This window comes from Trachypithecus francoisi, unplaced genomic scaffold, assembly GCF_009764315.1.
Source record: "Trachypithecus francoisi isolate TF-2019V2 unplaced genomic scaffold, Tfra_2.0 Lachesis_group20, whole genome shotgun sequence".
Taxonomy (NCBI): domain Eukaryota; kingdom Metazoa; phylum Chordata; class Mammalia; order Primates; family Cercopithecidae; genus Trachypithecus; species Trachypithecus francoisi.
In genome coordinates this window covers 35,880,230-35,900,325 of record NW_022681466.1, presented here as the reverse complement: position 1 = coordinate 35,900,325, position 20,096 = coordinate 35,880,230, and the positions used below count along the sequence as shown (strand labels likewise).

Genomic DNA, 20,096 nt, shown 5'->3' with positions numbered 1-20,096 from the left:
AAAAAGAAAGTAAAATGAAAAGGACTTTGGCTCTAGTATGTGAAAACTCTTTCAAATGCCCTGGTCTTTGTGACCATGCGAAGGCTGGCTCTCTTGAGCATCTTCAGTCTCTGTGTGAGTTGATCCTCTAGCTCACGTTCTCTGGCCTGAGAAGAATGATGAGAGATCCTCGGGAAGGCCCAGTGCCTTTCCAATCTACTTCTGAAAGGAAGCCAGAATCCAAGCCCCCAGAGGGGATGCTCCACACCCCGCATCCTCCACCTTTCCAGTCATCCTTCTCACCCTTCTCTGGCAACAGAGTTCAGTGCCCTCAAATGTGGGCTGCCTTCCAGTTCAAAGTAGTCATGTGCCATAATTTATTTATATTATTATTATTATTATTATTATAATTATTTGAGACAGAGTCTCGCCCTGTTGCCCAGGCTGGAGTGCAGTGGCATGATCTCGGCTCACTGCCATCTCCGCCTCCCGGGTTCAAGCAATTCTCCTGCCTCAGCCTCCCGAGTGGCTGGGATGACAGGCACCCTCCACCATACCCGGCTACTTTTTGTATTTTTGGTAGAGATGGGGTTTCGCCATGGTGGCCAGGCTGGTCTCGAACTCCTGACCTTAGGTGATCCGCCCACCTCAGCCTCCCAAAGTGCTGGGATTACAGGCGTGAGCTACCGTGCCTGGCCTATAATTTAAAATTTACAGAGCAAAAGATGGGATTCTGAGGGCTGGGCGCAGTGGCTCATGCCTGTAATCCCAGCACTTTGGGAGGCTGAGGCAGGCAGATCATGAGGTCAGGAGATCGAGACCATCCTGGCTAACACGGTGAAACCCCATCTCTACTAAAATTACAAAAAATTAGCTGGGCATGGTGGCAGGCGCCTGTAGTCCCAGCTACTTGGGAGGCTGAGGCAGGAGAATGGCGTGAACCTGGGAGGCAGAGCTTGCAGTGAGCCGAGATTGCACCACTGCACTCTAGCCTGGGCGACAGAGCGAGACTCCATCTCAAAAAAAAAAAAAAAAAAAAAGATGAGATTCTGAGTAAACTTGGGATAAGGTGTTTAAATAAATTCATGCCAACTCATGGCCATTTCATAGCATTCTTTAGAGGATTTGGCGTTCATTGCCCAAAGACTCTCATTAATATTTGTGCTATTAATGTGGGGCAGTTAATGCGTATCAAAATATTTGCTTCACACACAGCTATTAGAGAGTCAGAGAGGTTTAGTTGCTTACCTGTGGTCACACAGCAAGTGAGTGATGAGCAAGGATTGGGAACAATCCAGGTGGTAATGAAACTGAAATGTTTTGGTTCTGACAGCATAGTTCAGCCAAAGGATGCTGGTCGTAGGACAGGGAGTGCAGCTGAGCCTTCGAGTCCCATTGTTATCCCAGGAGAACTGTATTTTCTACTTTCCTGAATTCTAGTATGACAGGTTTTTACAAATGATTTCAAATTTATGTGTATGTATGTGCATGAAAATATGTGGCTGCTCACAGATACATGTATAGAAGATGAAAGAGAAAAATGGACAACTTATAATTGCAGATATTTTCGTTCATCTGGTATCCAGATGATCTCCCTTGATTCTGACAGTTTTGACAAATCAGTTTATTAAAATTGTAAATGTAACCCAGAGCTGTTTAGTACAGTACTAGGCAGAAGGTGCTTTCTCCTCACATTATATTTTGCTGTCGCATTATTAGAAGTAAATACAGCTTATACTGAAAGGACAAAACAGCCAGTCTTCTATGAGAAAGATGTCACTTGCCACATACAGTCCCAGTTGGTTTCACTGTCCTGAGACCCTAAAGATGTTTTCATAGAGCTTTGACCTTGATGAAGCACAGAGAAGCGTCTGGTCCCCATGCCTGCCCTCCTCCCCTTCAACTCCTCACCTGCCCCTTCAACTTCAGATTTCTAAAGAGAAAACTTGCTCCCTAAGCTCCCAGAAGGCATTACTCAGGTGACATTTGGGGAAGGAAATCATCAGTAGGGCAAGTTTTAATTTAGGGCATTTAAACCCATTGTACTTAAGTACCAGATTTCATTGTAGGCTCTTTAGAAAAAATGTATGGCATCTCCACACAGTGTTCCTGGCAGAAAAGAAAAGAAAGGAAAGGAAAGGAAAATGTATGGCAGTAAGAAGTAATGCCATAGGAGGGCAAGCTGGGAACAGTGAACACTTGAACAACGAGCGAAGAAATGTACAAAATGTGGAACTCTCATGCATTCGCTGCAAATAGGGAAAAGAATACCTTTTTTCCTCATCACCTGCCACAGAAAGTTCAGAGAAGTTTTTATTTCATATCTGATTAGCTTCAATTGACAAAGTTTCTACACTCGGATTTTGTTTCACCAGCTTTCCCCCTCCCTGTCCCTTCTAGCCTCTGCCCAGGAATCATTTGTAGGCAAACACAAATATTTGTGACAGGACATCTTCATCTTTGTGCCACAGACCACTGGCAATCTGGTCAAGTCTGCAGACCCTTTCTCAGAATATTTTTAAATAAATATAGTGTGTAGGAACATAATTACCAAAATATTTTAAACGTCCACACATTTATGATATAGTAATATATGTACTTATTTTTAACATATTAACTAAACAGAATTCATCACGGCTATACTTTCAAAGTCATAATGTGTGTGCACCAGGGGTCAGCAAACTGCAGCCCACAGACTGCTTTTGTAGATAAAGTTTTATTGGAACATAGCCATGCTCATTCATGTACATATTGTCCATACCTACTTTCACACTACAGCAGAATTAAATAGCTGGCCTCATGTCGTATGGCCCTCAAAGTCTAAAATATTTGCCATCTGGCCTCTTTCAGAAAAAGTTTCCCAATCTCTGGTGTAAACTGCAACAATAGTAATGTGTAATGAAAAGACTGATTTTGGCCAGGTGCAGTGACCTACGCCTGTAATCCCAGCATTTTGTGAGGCCGAGGCGGGTGGATCACGAGGTCAGGAGTTCGAGACCAGCCTGGCCAACATACTGAAACCCCATCTCTACTGAAAAAAAATACAAAAAATTAGCTGGACGTGGTGGCGGGCACCTGGAATCCCAGCTACTCGGGAGGCTGAGTCAGGAGAATTGCTTGAACCTGGGAGGTGGAGGTTGCAATGAGCCGAGATCACACCGTTGCAGCCCGGATGACAGTGTGAGACTCCGTCTCCAAAAAAAAAAAAAAGACTGATTTCTCTTGGTTACAGTCACAGGTTGCTAACTACTGTTTTATGCCTACATTATAATGGATATAAATGCTAAATTTCAGTTAGAAGTTAACAAAAACATAGAAGTGATTTTTTTCCCAATCCAAATTCATGGACCACCTGAATTCTGTTCATGGACCCCATGGAGGCCTGTGGACCCCAGGTTAGTAATCACCAAATGGGATTACAGTTTAAAGGGCCTTTCAGCACAAATAAATACTTTCTTTACAGTGTGAAGAATCTGCACCCTTTCCGCCCCCTCACAAATGTCTGCATATTTCCATATCCATGAAAAAGACATCAGATCATCTCTAGAATTAGGTGAAGCACAACCACTTTGAACTCTTATTCCCATCCTGCAGAGACCCAGTGTTTTGCTGAGGAAAGGCTAGTTCTGTCAGCTAGTCCTAAGAAAAAGTTGAGATTCTCTACACATACAGTCAGCTCATTACCACCTCCCCATCCCACTCTTGTGATGCCAGGAGAAAGAGCCAAAAATTCCCCCCTCCCCCCACTCCCAGGGTTCTCGTGTTCTCTCTGGTGTATTACTTGACTTTCCTCATCTTGTCTCTTAATGTCACATCAGAATGTACCGCGGGATCTGACTTGGCCATTTATGTGGCTGTGATGTCTTATTCTCCAGAGACAACTTCAAGTATTCAGCAATAACTCATGTCCACTTAATGTGAAAATTGGTATCATCTAATAGAATCTTCAACATGCTAACCACACCATTCCAATAATGAAATGCAAATTTTCCTGCCTTTGACTATGGTCATTTTTAGATTCTTGAGGAATGAAATACCCTCTTTATTATGAATTAAGAACTGGAAATTAAGATGTGGAATATTCTTACACTATTTTTAGATAGTCTCCTTATCTGGAGTCCTAGGCTATCTTGTTTAATCCTGACAATATAATTACAAGGTGCATATCATTATTACTCCCATTTTCTTGCTAAGAAAACTAAGATTTAGGTTACATAGATGAGTGACAGAATTCTAGAATTCATGTATTTTTTTCGCCTTTGAAAGAACAGACAACCCCACTTTATCTGATCCTTCATTTAAGTATCAGCTACGGCCTCTGGATGTGTTTTTATCTAAGAGAACCCTACAGTAGTTCAGACTTTGTAGAGAAAGGCAGTGAGACGGAACAATTCTGGCCATAGGGGATGTAGGGTCTAGATCACTTTCTAAATCTCTTTTCCATGAAATATGAGCTTTGAGAGAGAAGACCATCTCCAAGTGCCATCTGACCATCCATGGCTCTAGGATATTCAAAGCAAAGGATAGTTAAGGCAACTCAACTTGTGATGAGCTCCCCCATCTGCCTTTCAGACTGGCCGTGGAAGGGAAAGGCCTGCCTGACTATGGGACCTCTGAGATGGACCCGAAGCACTTCAGCCGTCGTCCTGTGCTCTGCGCAGCTCTGCTGATACAGCAAAGCTGGGAGATGGTATTGATTTTCCAGATAATATTAGCATGTCATCTTATTGAGACAGAATGAAGAGGATTTATGTGTAGCCAGAACCACACGCTGCTGCAGAAGGCCCAGTCTGTGGGCATCTTCTGAACTGCCTAAAACAAGAGTAAAATAGTCCCTCATCTATGAGCGTGGGGAAAAATGTAAACAAGCACCTGTGTTTGAGGATACAGCAGCGGCCTGGAACTTCTGAACTTCCAGAGAAACATCCAGTGAGTGGGAAGGAACACATGGGCTTCACCAAGCAATTCGTGCTGTAGGTTTAATCGAGTTTGAGTACTGATCTAGACTCAGCTCCATCACCACTCAGCTTCCGGGACGATGATTTGAACTGACAGTCTTACCACCTGTGGTCCACTGGACTTTGGCACTTTCTCCTCCTGCTGTCATTTCTCATTACTGCCCTTGACTTCCTTCTAGAAGAGTGGGTACAGTGGGGAGTGACCAGCCTCCAGGAAGAGGACACAGGTACACGGCAGTGTGCACCCTCTCTTCTTTTGCCTGTTTCTGACTCTGCATGGCTTGAGGCAGAGTTGATATTTCCCGATCCCTTTTGTTCCCTTACAGCAAGCACTTACCATGCTGTACTGTGGTTTTCTGCTTACATTTCTGACCTCCTTCTGAACTGTGAGGTCCTGAAAAGCAGAGGCTGCAAATGCATCTCTGTGACCCCAGTACCAAGTCTCGTGCCTGGCACTTGGTAGGTGTTCAACAGCATTTGTTGGAGAGATGGATGAAGAGTAGGCATACTGTTCCTAGCCTAACCCATCCCAATCGTCCTCCATTGCCAGCAGTGCCGTTTGTCATTATTTTCTGAATCCCAGTCTGTAACACCACCATCCACCCTATCAACAAAACTAGAAATGGGGGAGTCATCCTTACACTGTCTCCTTCTTCACTTCACACACACCAGTCACCAGTTCCTGCTGATGGTTTCTCTCCAGATAGTTCTCAGATTTGCTCTTTATCCTTTTCATCCCTATCACCACCCCCAAGTTCACTGCCTCACTGTTGTCATTATCTGGTCTTCCCACCTTCACTTTGGCCTCCACTCATCTGTCCTGTGGCGCCACTGCTCTGGCCATGTCACTACCCGTCTAAAGTCATTGAGAGGCTGCATGTGCCCACAGTAAGAAAGTCAAGCTTCTTAGCAAGGCCTACAAAGCCTTTCCTTGGTCTGGCTTCTGCCTGCCCCTGTATCCACAGCTCTGACCACTTGCTGCCTTGAGTTTTATGTTCCAGTGTCACCAGATTTCTTGTCGTTACCCATATGAGTCATACTATTTCATAGCTAGAGTGTCCTTCTTGCTTTTGTTTTTTCCATTCCCATTCATACTGTGAGACTCAGCACATACATCACCTAATCTGGGAAGCCTCATCTGACCTTATTTACCCCGTGAAAGGAAGGGAGGGAGGAAGGAGGAAGGGTTAAGGTACATCTCCTTTGGACTTTCATAGAGCTCTGTACACGCCTCAGCGTCCCTGACAGGTAGTCACCTCCATAGTGGACTGAACATCCAACATGACTTTGCAGTTCCCTAATACCCTTGAATTCTATTTTCCTTCCCAATCTTTTTTTTTTCTTCTGAGACAGAGTTTCACTCTTGTCGCCCAGGTTGGAGTGCAGTGGCACGATCTCGGCTCACTGCAACCTCTGCCTCCCAGGTTCAAGTGATTCTCCTGCCCCAGCCTCCCGAATAGCTGGGATTACAGGGGTGCACCACCATGCCTGGCTAATTTTTTTGTATTATTAGTAGAGACGGAGTTTCACCATGTTGGCCAGGCTGGTCTTTAATTCCTGACCTCAGATGATCCGCCCTCCTCGGCCTCCCACTGTGCTGGGATTACAGGCATGAGCCACCGTGCCTGGCCCCCAGTCCTTTTCTAAAGTATTTATTCATATTGGGATAGAACTAACAAGTAAATGTGACCTTTTTAAGGAGGATTACCATTTGTATAGGCTGTATCCCTCTAAAGATAGAATACTGGCCTTAGTCAATGAATGAAGCAACATCTCTTGGGGTTGCCAGATGACCCTGGCGTATAGTCAGTCAGCCAAACCTCGGATTCAGCTGCTTAGCTGGGTTAGCAGTTTCCTTTATACCAGTATGGTGTGAGGAGTGGGGAAGGCAGCAGAGCACCACTCACAGCCTGCCCAGTGAGCCCAAAGCAGTGGTGAGCCCAGTCAGAAGAAAAGCCTAGCATACTAGAAAGAGCATGGCCTTTGAAAGATTGGTCAGCCTGGGTTCAAATCCACTGTTTGCCTCTTTACTGTGTGAACTTGAGCATGTTCATTAAGCTCTGTGCTCATCTGTTTAATATGCATAATTGCTTACACTGAATTGTGATACGGATTAAATGAGGTAATATATGTTACGTGCTCAGAAGAGCCACTAGCTCATGAAAAGCGATCAATAATCATGGCTGCACCCAGGCACAGTGGCTCATGCCTGTAATCACAGCACTTTGGGAGGCTGAGGCGGGCAGATCACCTGAAGTCAGGAGTTCGAGACCAGCCTGGCCAACAAGGTAAAACCCCATCTCTACTAAAAATACAAAAATTAGCTGGGTGTAGTGGCAGACACCTATAATCTCAGCTACTCGGGAGGCTGAGGCATGAGAATCACTTGAACCTGGGAGGCGGAGGTTGCAGTGAGCTGAGATCATGCCACTGCGCTCCAGCCTGGGCGACAGAGCGAGGCTCCATCTCTAATAATAATAATAGTGGCTGCATTTGTCGTTCTTTCCCTGTCTTGATCCCCTGGTGGATGGTCATTGTGCAGTGGAAACAAGAGATAATCCTGGAGGTCTGTGTGCTTCCTTCTTGTTTCACTGAATTTGGCCCCACGTATACCTGAATGCCCTTAATCAGAGTTCTAGAACACTTCTGACTTAGGAAGCCTCAAACACCCTAGTATGTTTCCAGTTTTCCACCAGTTGAGGAAAACATGATAAAGCCCCAAATTGTGTATGTGGAAAAGCAGTGCGGTGTGAAGAATGATGTACACCTGAGTCATTTGTTGGCAACAGTGTGATCTTGAGTACATTCCTTTGAATCTCTGCATCTGATCTGTAAAGATCCCATGAGCTATTTGTATTTCCTCATCAACACTTTGCTTACAAATTAAAGTACTTTGGTATTACAATGGTGATTTGGTTATTACTATTTATTACCTAGACTGCAGGTTTAAGTATAGCAGTTAGAGAATAGCACACTGGCCGGGTGCGGGTGTCTCAAGCCTGTAATCCCAGCACTTTGGGAGACCGAGGCGGGTGGATCACGAGGTCAGGAGATCGAGACCATCCTGGCTAACACGGTGAAACCCTGTCTCTACTAAAAAATACAAAAACCTAGCCAGGCGAGGTGGCGGGCGCCTGTAGTCCCAGCTACTCGGGAGGCTGAGGCAGGAGAATGGCATAAACCCAGGAGGCGGAGCTTGCAGTGAGACAAGCCTGGGCAGTGTGAAGAAACCCCGTCTCTACAAAAAGTAATAAATTAGCTGGGCATGGTGGTACACGCTTGTAGATCCTACTCGGGAGGCTGAGGCAGGAGGATCGCTTGAGCCCAGGAGCTCAAGGCTGCAGTGAGCTATGATCGCGGCACCGCACTCCAGCATGGGTGACAGATTGAGACTCAGTCTCAAAAGAGAGAAAAACAAAGCTCTTTTCTTTAAAATATTTCTTCAAAACTAAGCCCAGAGGTACTATTACCTTTTGATCACTATTATTAATCATTCCTTAATAGAGCTTTGGATTTTTCCCTAGGCTTAACTACGCTGGTTATTTCTAATTCTTTGTGGTTTTCCTGGCTTCAGATCTTTCTAGGAACAGCTCTGGGTCTCTTGGGCCATTTGGCATCAGGGCTCTGGGCCTTTGTCCCCAGCTTCTGTGATTCTATCAAAGGTCTTTCAGTATTGATCAGAGAGTCATTCCCACTGAGTCCTTCAAGTTTTCTTTTACTGCTTTCCCACCAACCGCAGAATGAGGAAAGGATGATTGAAGTGAAGAGCCAGCCTAGTGCCAGCCCAAGTTGGGACTTGCTGAACATTGGTTTCCAGCCCTGTGGCCCCAGAATACCCCACAGTTACACCTCAGCTGTGGGTTCCTCTGGGACTGTTCCCCAGAAGGATATTTTTCTGCCAATTTTAATTTACTTTTGGGGGAACAAAAAAAACTACCTGTAATTTTTCCTGTCTACTTTTACTAGAGTTTACTAGAGTTTTCCTCAAGTTCCTTGAGTGTAATCTCAGAGAAGAATCTAACCCATGTTTTCTTTTTCCCATTGCATTTACTACAGTTACAACAATAATAAATGTTGAATTAACTTTCTCTAGCTTTTAGCCAACATGTAAGTTACTCCCCTTTAAATTCTGTCTTCAGCGTTTGGTGTCTCTGTGTAAAATAGGAATAATCCCAATCTTCTCAATGAGATTTTACCAAAATAAATTAGTGTTCAGAAATAAAAGGAGCTATATAAATCTGAGAAACTGTAGCGAGGCCTCTTACTAATTTTATATCCAAGTGCTCTATATAAAATTACTTTTTCCCAAGTGTTCTAGAAAGGGTTACATTCCTGAGTAAGGTCTTAATGGCCAGTTCAAGAAATAATCAAGTTAAGTGTATTTAATTCATACTTTTAATTCATTTTTTTGGTAATACCTTCTGTTAGACACTTCCATATGACCTATGTCAAATGCACAGCAAAACATCTGATATATGATTATAGACCTAACACAAATAATGTTATGTGAGCAACCCCAAACAGTAAACCGTGACAATGTGGAGACTCAGATTTTCCAAGCACTCATTAAATTGAGCAGAGAAATAATCTATTTCATCCAATAACCTTTTGTTTTATGTATGTAGAAAACCTTTATCAGAGAGCTGTATGTGGACCTCCTAAAAAGGGACCTGGGAATTCGGGTCGGAAACTAGACCAGCCAGGCGACGGAGTTCATGCATCCCAGCGCTGTAAACAACAGCGTGGGCACAACTGGCCAAGCCCTGGAAGTGCAGCCAAGTGTGTGGGGACTCCTGGTGTTGTTGTTTATGGCGTCTGGCAAATATTTCTACCCAAACCTTCAGCTAGTTTACAGCATTTCATTTTACAGCCCATCATGATGATAGTAACCAACCCCAGAAAAACATCAGCAAGCATTAGCAGCCATAGTGTTGGAAGATGAATGTGACCCCAGCGACCTCCATTCCACCCCCCAACTCCCATCCCACTCCCACCCCGTCCCCCTCACCGCCCCCTCTAGTGTTCAGTGAATTTCTGCAGCCAAAGTGGTTGCCATGGGTCTTGGGTCAAAGGAGGATATTTGGAGGAATTTTTCTAAACACATGCATACAAATGTTGAGAAATAGCACTCTAAAAAGCAGGAGTCATACACAGACCCCAGCCCTTCTCGGTGAGTAAGACAAAAGGCAGCATGATCTATAAATATGGTAAAGTGCCTTGAAACGATGAGTCTGCAGAGGCAGGGCGGGTGGGGGTGGTTAAGAGAAGGCAGGAGGAAGACAACAATTACATATTAAGTTGCATTGGTTAAGAACAGAAAAATATAACTTGGCACGAGTTCCCATACTGGCCTTTTAGAACAGATTGGTCTGTAACACCATACTAAGTCTGTTTTCTATCAGTGATTCCTAGCCAGCTTATTAAACAGATTTATACAATGAAAGAATCTCATAACAGAAACATTCACCTTCTTTATTACTTGGCATTATTTATGGTTTGAATTTTTTCAGCTACTTTTTTATGCACTGGAATCTGCCAACATTATACTTACAAAGTTTATGTACCAAAATATAAGTAGGTTGGGAGAAGATTATATGTGTCTCCTCTACCCAGCAGAGGCTCTGAGGACCTATCTGTCCCCTCCTCTGAGTGTCTTTGGCATGTAATCCTTTCCTTCAGGAGTCCTTGATTCTTGACTGAAACAAGGGTTAGTTCCCTACCCCCATGCCCCTCAAGGAGCAATCCTTCTTTCAGTCTTGGGTTTAGTGACAGGGAAAAAAGAACCTTAGCTTGTGTGAGGCTGTGTATAAGGGAATTAAATAACTCTCTACTGATTTGCAAACACCTCAAAATTGTCAATATGGAAAAGAGACCCATAGTCCCCTTTTGTCCTCCCCATTCGTTCCAGGGTAATAAGGGCTGCTGGAGAGGCGTGTCCATTTTTGACAGAACTGTTATGGGCAGATGAGCATGCCTGAGTACTGAACACTACAGTGTCACTCCCCATGTTGCCATGCTGTAGACGAGCATGCAGGAAGCTACCGACAAGGGCGTTAACTGTGGACCTGAAGTGGACATCAGGGAGGTCGTGGCAGTGCGACCCTGATCCTTCGCTGCCTCACTTGCCTTCTGCTTCCCAGCTTCACCATAGCTGGGAAGAATATTTTGATTTGTTTGTTTTCCCTGAGAAAGAACAGTGTCTATCTTGGGTATTGCCTCCTTTCCTGAAGTGTGTTCTCCTTCCCAGGGAAAATACACACATCCAGAAGGTACTCTGAGCAAAGCCTGGAACTAGACAGATGACCCAGGGTCTTTGGGATTGCAGAACAGCCGCTGTGGAAAAGTAGTGGCCTGTTTATGGGCTGAGGAGGCAGGACAGGGTGACAAGAGGGAGCCTGAGAGCCTCCCGTGAATCTGTCTGCACCCTTTTGAGAAGAAGCCCATGAAGTCAAATGGCAGCTTGTTTAAGAAAGCCATGAACTAGCAAATGTAGTTAAAGATGAAGGGCTAAAATGAAGGGAAACGCTTATGCTTAAAGCAGTTTTCCTTTGAAAAACTACAGCATTTAGGCTACCAGGTTGTGTTTCCTTAATAGGAAGCCATATCCCAGCCATGTGGCAAGAATTAGTCATTGCCTTCCATATGGTTAGTAATAATAAATGTAAGAATTTAGAGGCTAATGAATCAGTGGGAGTTGGTATGGGTTTGCTGGGTGAATGAATCAAAGGTGATCCCTTCTTTCCCCCTGCTTCCATCTTTCTAGTCCTTTCCTCATGCTATGCTTTTATGCTTATGAGCTTCCATCTCTGGCCCACTAACCCCTATTTTGAAGGATCCTTTGAATAATCTGGAAGGAGACCATCTAAAGAACTCTGGCCGGGTACAGTGGCTCACACCTGTAATCCCAGCACTCTGGGAGGCCGCGGCAGGTGGATCGCCTGAGGTCAGGAGTTTGAGACCAGCCTGGCCAACATGGTGAAACCCCATCTCTACTAAAAATACAAAAATTAGCCAGCCATGGTGGCGCACACCTGTAATCCCAGCTACTTGGGAGGCTGAGGCAGGAGAATCGCTTGAACCCAAGAGGTGGAGGTTGCAGTGAGCCGAGATCATGCCATTGCACTCTAGCCTGGGTGACAGAGTGAGACTCTGTCTCAAAAACAAAAAAAAGAAAGAAAGAAAAGAAAAGAAAAAAGAACTCTCAACTCTCTCTAGCCTGTATGTGAATCATCTCCCAGAAACTAATCTGTCCCTCTGAGCCCAAGTATTAAGCCAAGCTATGAACCAAAAATTAGAGGTGTGAGAGACATGAAGGGGGCAGGCCTCTGTGCCCCGCCCTCCTAGAGCTCACTGTGTGGTGCTAGAGACTGATGTGTAAACAGATTATCATAGTGATAAAAACCATGATAGAAAAAGGATGACCCATTCTTTTGGCCTGTATGTGTAGGAGGAGGCTCTGGGAGGCAGGTAGAGTGCCAGTGAGGATCTTCTATGACATGAATAGCTGTTGAGCTCAGGAGATAAGAATTTGGAGCTGGAGCAGTTCACTTCAACTTTAAATCCCAACCCTGTCTCTTAACAGCTGTGTCACTTTGAGCAAGTTACTTACCTCTCTGTGCCTCGGTTTTTTCATATGTAAAATAGTATACCTACATCCTCGGGTTCCTGTGAGAATTCAATGAGTTAATATGTGTGGAACACTTAGAATACTGCCTGCCCCGAAAATTACTGCTTGGCAGTAAATGCTATATAGATGTTACTTTAAAATTATTATTATTTTTCACATATCTTGTGTGAATGTGCCTAAATGTGATATGTATATATTTTTCCTTTTAAAAATTTGAGATCATACTATACAGAGAGCCCAACTTACTCTCCATGTCAGCACATGCAGGTGTACCTTAAGACTAATTTAAAACCATCTTTCTTTTGAAAAACTTTCCACCCTCATCAGAGATTGGAGAGTCTATGTGAGGGCACCTCTCCAAGATTGGATCTTGCTATGGTTGATGGAGTTACGTCCTTCACAGCACAGTCCAAATTAAAGATCTCTAGTCAGGCTGTTTGGTCTGTGAAACATTCGGATATTTGTTTTTTAAATCCATATTAGGACATGTTATTCAGTGTTTGGAGAAATTAGTATGTACTAATTTCTAGACTGCTTGAAGAACTTGGGGGGTAAATTGTTGCTCTTAAATCCCCTTAAAATGTAGGGCAGAGGCCGGGTGCGGTGGCTCACGCCTGTAATCCCAGCACTTTGGGAGGCCAAGGCGGGCAGATCACGAGGTCAGGAGATCGAGACCCTGTCTCTACTAAAAATACAAAAAATTAACTTGGTGTGGTGGCGGGCGCCTGTAGTCCCAGCTACTCAGGAGGCTGAGGTAGGAGAATCACTTGAACCTGGGAGGTGGAGGTTGCAGTGAGTTGAGATCACGCCACTGCACTCCAGCCTGGGCGACAGAGCGAGACTCCCTTTAAAAAAAAAAAAAATATATATATATATATATATATGTGGCAGAAGGGATCTTGGCACGCTGTGTTGAAGAGATACGTTTTTCAGTCAAGTGTAAGGTAAGTAGGTCACGCCACATCTCAGCTTCATAAGGCTGTACTTCTGCAGATTGTTGTGGCTTCTGGGTGTCCTGTTAGAAACAAAGCAGGAAGGGAGAATCATTTGATCTCTTGATCCTAAAATGTGGGCCCTAGACTGTCAGGAAGAGGTGCTGGCCCTTGCCGAGTCCCAGTGTTCTCCCTCATTCACCCGCTAGGTGCCAGTGGATCCAACTCTCCATAAGCAAGTCTGGGATTCTGCATGTTGTGGTTATTTGCTGTCTATAGAGGGGTCTATTAGACAGGTCTCTCCAAGGAAGGGAAAGGGAGCAAGGAGTAGAGGGGGTATAGGCTCAGAGGGGCTAGCAAGTCCAGTAGATGCCAGTTCTCCCGAAAGACAGGTCCCCTGTCTTTCTGGTATCTGGTACTGAAGTGGCTGGAGCACTTGGCACACAGCAAATTGACACTGACCTTGGCCATGCTGTTGGAGTAATTGGACTTTCAGGATGGACTCCCTGAACAATCTTGCCACTGTGGCTGGCACAAACAGGCTTTTCTTTAGCAGCAGACGTTCATGTCTTCTTGCTCCAACTTTTTTTTCTTGAACAAACATATGTATTGTGGCCAATGCAAGGAAAAATCCTACTCACCATTTTGATCTGAGTTGCTTCTGTCCTGGAACAATAGTCTAGTGTACCAGGGGCCCTCGGGATGCTGGTTTCCATGCCCTGGTCTAGTTTTATGAATCTCCTTGGAAGACCCTAAAGGCCAGGAAACCATCGGCCCCCTACCACCATCAGGGACATCAGTGGCTCTGTATCTGATTGCCAGAGCTTGAGCTTCAGCAGTAGCCTCGGGGTCAGGACTGGTTACAGTCAAAGAGCTTGCTAAGTACCTGCCCTTTCTCCCATAGGATGGCCTCTTCACAACTTAAGTGGGCATAACCGAACACTTGCATTCCCCTTTGAGCATCCACCTCACTCAGGTGGGGGAAATGTGTCTCCAAGCACTGCCAGCCTGTGAATAAGCACTTTCCAAGTGCCAGGTACAAAGTTAGACATTTCCCATCTTTCACCTCGTTGATCTCCTCAAAATCCCATGAGATTTTTAATCACTGACTCAGTAGCATTGATTGAGAAACCTACTCCGTGTTAGGCTTAGACTATAACATAGCGATGACCGAAATAGTCTTTGGATTCATGGCAATTACTGCTAGGTAGAGAAAGCGAATGCTGTTATTTCACTCGGAGAGAAAACTAAGGTTCAAAGAACCAATACTTTCTCAATGCCATACAACTGGTAAAGGGTGTGGCCACGATTTCAACACCATGATTCTACTCCAAAGACTGCCCTCCCTCCACCGTGCCCTACTACCTTCCTATAGGAAGCTTAATCTGCGGTTCTATTTAAAATATGAGGAAACATCTGGAATATTAGTTTTCAACCACATTTCAGACACACAAAGTGGAGCCTAAGGAATAGCCCAGTTGGTTCTTCTCTGAGAGCGGGTAAGAGTAGAAAAGAATTGCTGATCTCAAGCATTTTGTTACCAGAATAACCCCACAGGAGAGGCCTGGCTGAACTGGGATTTGTGTGGGCCAGACAACGTAGGGGATTTATTTCCAAGGCTGGAGGACAGAGCTTGGACTCGGGTCCAGCTCGGCGTCCTCCCTCGGGTCCGACTCGCTGAAGAGGTACAGCATCTGGAGGAGGACTTTCCGGCCAGGGTACAGCTCCTCAGGGCCCAGGCAGTTAACGATTAAACAAGAAGCAGCCTTTGGCTACAAACCTAATGGTTTGGGTTCCAGGGCACAGGATAAAAATACACAACTGGAAAGGCAAGCTCCCAATTAAGTGGAAGAGCTCAAGCAAGAGATGTTTCAATGCCGTGGAGCCAGTGACCACACGCGGGCCTGCTGTCTCCTCTGCCAGCCCCACTCGCCCGGCCCCATACTTAGTGCTGGCTCCAGAGTCTCGTGGGGGAAGCCGGCTGGCAGCACACAGGCTTCTCCATTCAAAGAAAATCTTACTTCCCTTCTGCCCAACAGTTTATCTTGCTTGGCATCTTCGGATAGTAGAATGCCAGAACTGGAAGGGGCTTAGGGATCATCTAGCCTAGTCCAGCTCCCTGGTTTGATGCTTTAGAAACCGAGGCACACACAGGGGAAGTGACTTAACAGAGTCACCTTGTCAGTTCATGGCAGGGAGGAGGTTCACGTTTTGATCTTCTAATGTCCACATTGTCTTCTCCTCCCTTTGTACTAAGCTGGCACCATTAGCAGCCTGCCGGTTGCACCTCTTCCTTTTGCTCCCACAAACCTAAAAGCCCTTGGTCCTTCTTTTACAGGAAAAGATACTGAGGCAGGGAGTGTAAACAGCGCCCACAGAGCTGACAAGTACAGATGCCAGAAAGGGAACCGCAGAATCCCGCCCAGCAGGCCTGGGCCTTCACCATCTGACCGCATTCCCTCTCTAAGAACATGTTGTGGGAGGACTGAATTTGGCCTCCTTTGAGCTCTAAGCCTGCAACAGCCCTCCTAATGACTCTACAGTTCCTGGCTTCCTCTTGCCACTGACTTTCCCCTCTACCGCTGCCTGGGACAACCTTACAGCTACAGTGACTTTGAGTCTTGCCAAGACAAGCCCAATAGTTACTTTCAGACTCAAGTGCTTGCCAAGCCTGAAATAGTAATTGCCTGAAGGGTTCCAAAAAGCTGGGCTTTATCTGCAGCAGAGACTTTAGTAAATCAAAACACAGGTCTTATCTCCCTATTCTCTCCCCTCTGTTGTGTGGTCTCCTAAATGAAAAATGTTACCTAATTGCCTAAAACAGCTGGCTTGATGTTTAATTACTTCAGCTTGCTAACCTGATATTCTGGGCCAATAAACTATACATGGGGAGTGGATAATGCTCTTTACAGACCGGACTTGTCCAGGTTTCCTTTGTGAGAAATGTTGATTTCAGCCACCAGAGGGAATTCCAAATTTGAATGCTCTTAGCAGTCGTCGCGCTTGTCTGATGTTGGAACTCCTCTTCACCCATCTGAGGAACAGTGTGCCTGGAAAATGCTTGAATCTTCTCCCCAACATTCCAGCGGCAGGCCCCTCCACACACCACACTGCTCAGCATGCACTCCCTTTTTTTTTTTTTTTTTTTTTTTGTGAGATGGAGTCTCGCTCTGTCACCTAGGCTGGAGTGCAGTGGTGCGATCTTGGCCCACTGCAACCTCCACCTCCAGGTTTAAGCGATTCTTGTGCCTCAGCCTCCCGGGTAGCTGGGATTACAAGCACCCACCACCACGCCTGGCTAATTTTGGTATTTTTAGTAGAGACAGGGTTTCACCATGTTGGCCCAGATGGTCTTGAACTCCTGACCTCAGGTGATCCACCTGCCTCAGCCTCCCAAAGTGCTGAGATTACAGGTATGAGCCACAGCGGCCAGCCAACGCACTCCTGTTCTGAGACGTGGGAGGGCACGCAGAGCAGTCTCAGAGCGGACGCTAGCTGGCAGCGGTGCCATTGCTCTCGCCTCAGGCTTCCTAGAGCAAAGAAGCCCATGGAAGAGGCTGCACGGCATGGTTAATTGGCAAAGCCCAGGTATGGGCCAGTGAGCCCCAGTGATGCTGGGGGGCCTCTTCCTGTCCCAAGGACTCTGCAGCCTCAGCCTCACCCCTCAGTGCTTCCCCATGTGGGTCCTGGAATCTGACCAGGCTGACTGACCCCTGTTTCATGCCCCATGCCTTTGCTGGTACTGATCCCTGAGATGTCCCCTGACATGCCCCTCACCCAGCACCTCTACCCTCCCATCTGCCTCCACATGCTGCTGCTTCCCCTTCACGGCTCCCCTGCAGTAGCACACCTCTGCACAGCTTTCCTCTTTACTCCTAGCCAGGCTCAGAGGGACCCGCAGCTGACACCCTAAAGTCACCTCCATTGTCCACCCACCTACTTCTCTATCTCAGTGAACCTCTTTAGGACCAGGATTTTCCCTTTTCATTTGTGTTCTCCAGTGTCTAGGATAGTGACCATCTATAGCAGGTGCTGGCCAGGCGTGGTGGCTCACGCCTTTAATCCCAGCATTTTGGGAGGTGGAGGCGGATGGATCACCTGAGGTCAGAAGTTCGAGACCAGCCTGGCCAACATGGCAAAACCCCATCTGTACTAAAAATGACAAAATTAGGCGGGCATGGTGGCATGTGCCTGTAATGCCAGCTACTCAGGAGGCTGTGGCAGGAGAATCACCTGAGCCCGGGAGGTGGAGGCTGCAGTGAGCCAGGATCACGCCACTGCACTCCAGTGTGGGTGATAGAGTGAGACTCCATCTCAAAATAATAATAATAATAGTAATAGTAATATAACAGGTACTTAGTAAATGTGTGCTGAATGTGGGTTTTTTGTTTTGTTTTTTTGAGACGGAGTCTCGCTCTGTCGCCCAGGCTGGAGTGCAGTGGCTGGATCTCAGCTCACTGCAAGCTCCACCTCCTGGGTTTACGCCATTCTCCTGCCTCAGCCTCCCGAGTAGCTGGGACTACAGGCATCCGCCACCACACCCGGCTAGTTTTTTGTATTTTTTAGTAAAGATGGGGTTTCACCATGTTAGCCAGGATGGTCTCGATCTCCTGACCTTATGATCCACCTATCTTGGCCTCCCAAAGTGCTGGGATTACAGGCGTGAGCCACCACGCCCGGCCTGATGTGGGTATTTTTTAAGGAAAGCAGCAGAAGAAATAATTTTCATGCCCCATGCCTTTGTTGGTACTGGTCCCTGAGATTTCCCCTGACATACCTCTCACCCAGCACCTCTGCCCTCCCATCTGCCTCCACATACCGCTGCTTCCCCTCCATGGCTCCCTGCAGTAGCACACCTCTGCACAGCTTTCCTCTTTGCTCCTAGGCAGGCTCAGAGGGGCCCGCAACTGGTACCTGATAAAATAAAGGAAAGGCTACAGGGAGGGAGAGAGGGAAGGAGAAGGGTAAAATAAAAGGAAAAGAAGAGGTATGTTCTTCAGAAAAGAAATCCATGCCCTCGGAATGATGTGGCCCCTTCTCTCTTTTTTTTTTTTTTTTTTTTTTGAGGCGGAGTCTCACTCTGTCGCCCGGGCTGGAGTGCAGTGGCCAGATCTCAGCTCACTGCAAGCTCTGCCTCCCGGGTTTATGCCATTCTCCTGCCTCAGCCTCCCGAGTAGCTGGGACTACAGGCGCCCTCCACCTCGCCTGGCTAGTTTTTTTTTTTTTTTTTTTTTTTTGTATTTTTAGTAGAGACAAGGTTTCACCATGTTAGCCAGGATGGTCTTGATCTCCTGACCTCGTGATCCGCCCGTCTCGGCCTCCCAAAGTGCTGGGATTACAGGCTTGAGCCACCGCGCCCGGCCGGCCCCTTCTCTTTTTAGTCAAACATCTGCTTGACTGTGTGTGCTGTGCTAGATTCCTCAGGGTCATGTACAATAATTCCTGCCATGTAGGTTTATTAAATTAGCAGTTTCAATTTAAATCATGTTTAGCTTTTTCCCCACTAAGGAATTCCTCGTGTATTTGATCGATTTGTGTGAGACGCTAACTCCAGCCATTGCCAGCCCTTCTGTAAAGTGGCTACTATATGATCCAGAATCCCTCTCACCTCAGACACTGATGGTACCATTAGAGTTTGGGAGGCTTAAACAGTTCTGAGATAGGTGTAGCATATACAAAAATTCTGTTCACTGCTTTGTTTTAAAAGTTTAGGGTTCTAAAGAGTAGTGTCTTCTCTCCAAATTTAGTACGCTTATATATTATATCCGTTATATTATATTTAGCTCTTATGCCCTAGGTATTTGATCAATGAGCATTTCATTGCCAGGCTTTTAAGAGACCCCTGGTCCGTGTCTTCTTGCTATCTTCACTGGCTTGAGACAAAGTGGAAAGGCTAGGAAGGGAGAGGGGACTCCTCCAGAGCCCACCCGCGACACACAATATACAGTATGATAGCATAAAACAATGTAAAGGCACGCTTCCTAAGTAACAGGTCATATGCTTTCATTATTTCATCTACTGGTAGTGTATTGCCTTTATTGGGAAAAAGGCTTTTCCCCAACACCTGCTTTGTAGGGCTGGGCTGAGTCAGGCCAGGTGAACCAGACAATTCCTGGTGTTTGGGGCATGAACCAAGAAAGTACAGCTCATGGCAACACGCAGGGCTTCACTGACGGTGGGGTGAAGTCACTCTAGGAGAGGGCTCGGCGTAGAGACCTGGGTCAGTGACTGGCAGTGAGGCCTCAAGAGCACCTTGAGAATCCAGCGAGACCCCTTTGGGTGGGATGGGAGAGTAGTAGTTGGCAGGGTAAGTAGGGCACAGTTGTTCCTAAGAACTGAAGCCCATCAAGGCAGGGGTCCAATACGCAGATTGGGGAACTTGTCCTCAGGGATAGGACAGAAGCCTAGTAATTAGAGCAGAGACACAGTGTCAGAGCCAGCCAAGGGCCCTGCCACGGGAGGCCTGATGTGGAATCTCCTCCCCGTTAGCCACCTAAGGGCAGACTTGAACAGAGGTCCCTGGTGAGGTCTATGGGTGGGGATCCAGGAAGAGCCTGAACGAATGCCATGTGCAAGGCTGTTCTGGCAGGCCTAGTGTGT

At 46.2% G+C, this 20,096-nt stretch overlaps 1 protein-coding gene across 10 annotated transcripts in view; it reads left to right on the top strand.

The window, feature by feature from the left end:
• BCAS3 (BCAS3 microtubule associated cell migration factor) overlaps nt 1-20,096 on the top strand; it is a 736,060-nt gene that overhangs the window by 637,069 nt on the left and 78,895 nt on the right. Inside the window, exon 24 of one of the 10 annotated variants that reach the window (XM_033183764.1) lies at nt 15,835-16,409. The exons of the other annotated variants lie outside the window; for them this stretch is intronic. Within the exon in view, the coding sequence (XP_033039655.1) occupies nt 15,835-16,001 (167 nt within the window). The 3' untranslated portion in view covers nt 16,002-16,409. Of the gene's footprint in view, nt 1-15,834; nt 16,410-20,096 lie in introns of those variants that run through there. 10 annotated transcript variants of the gene reach the window in all.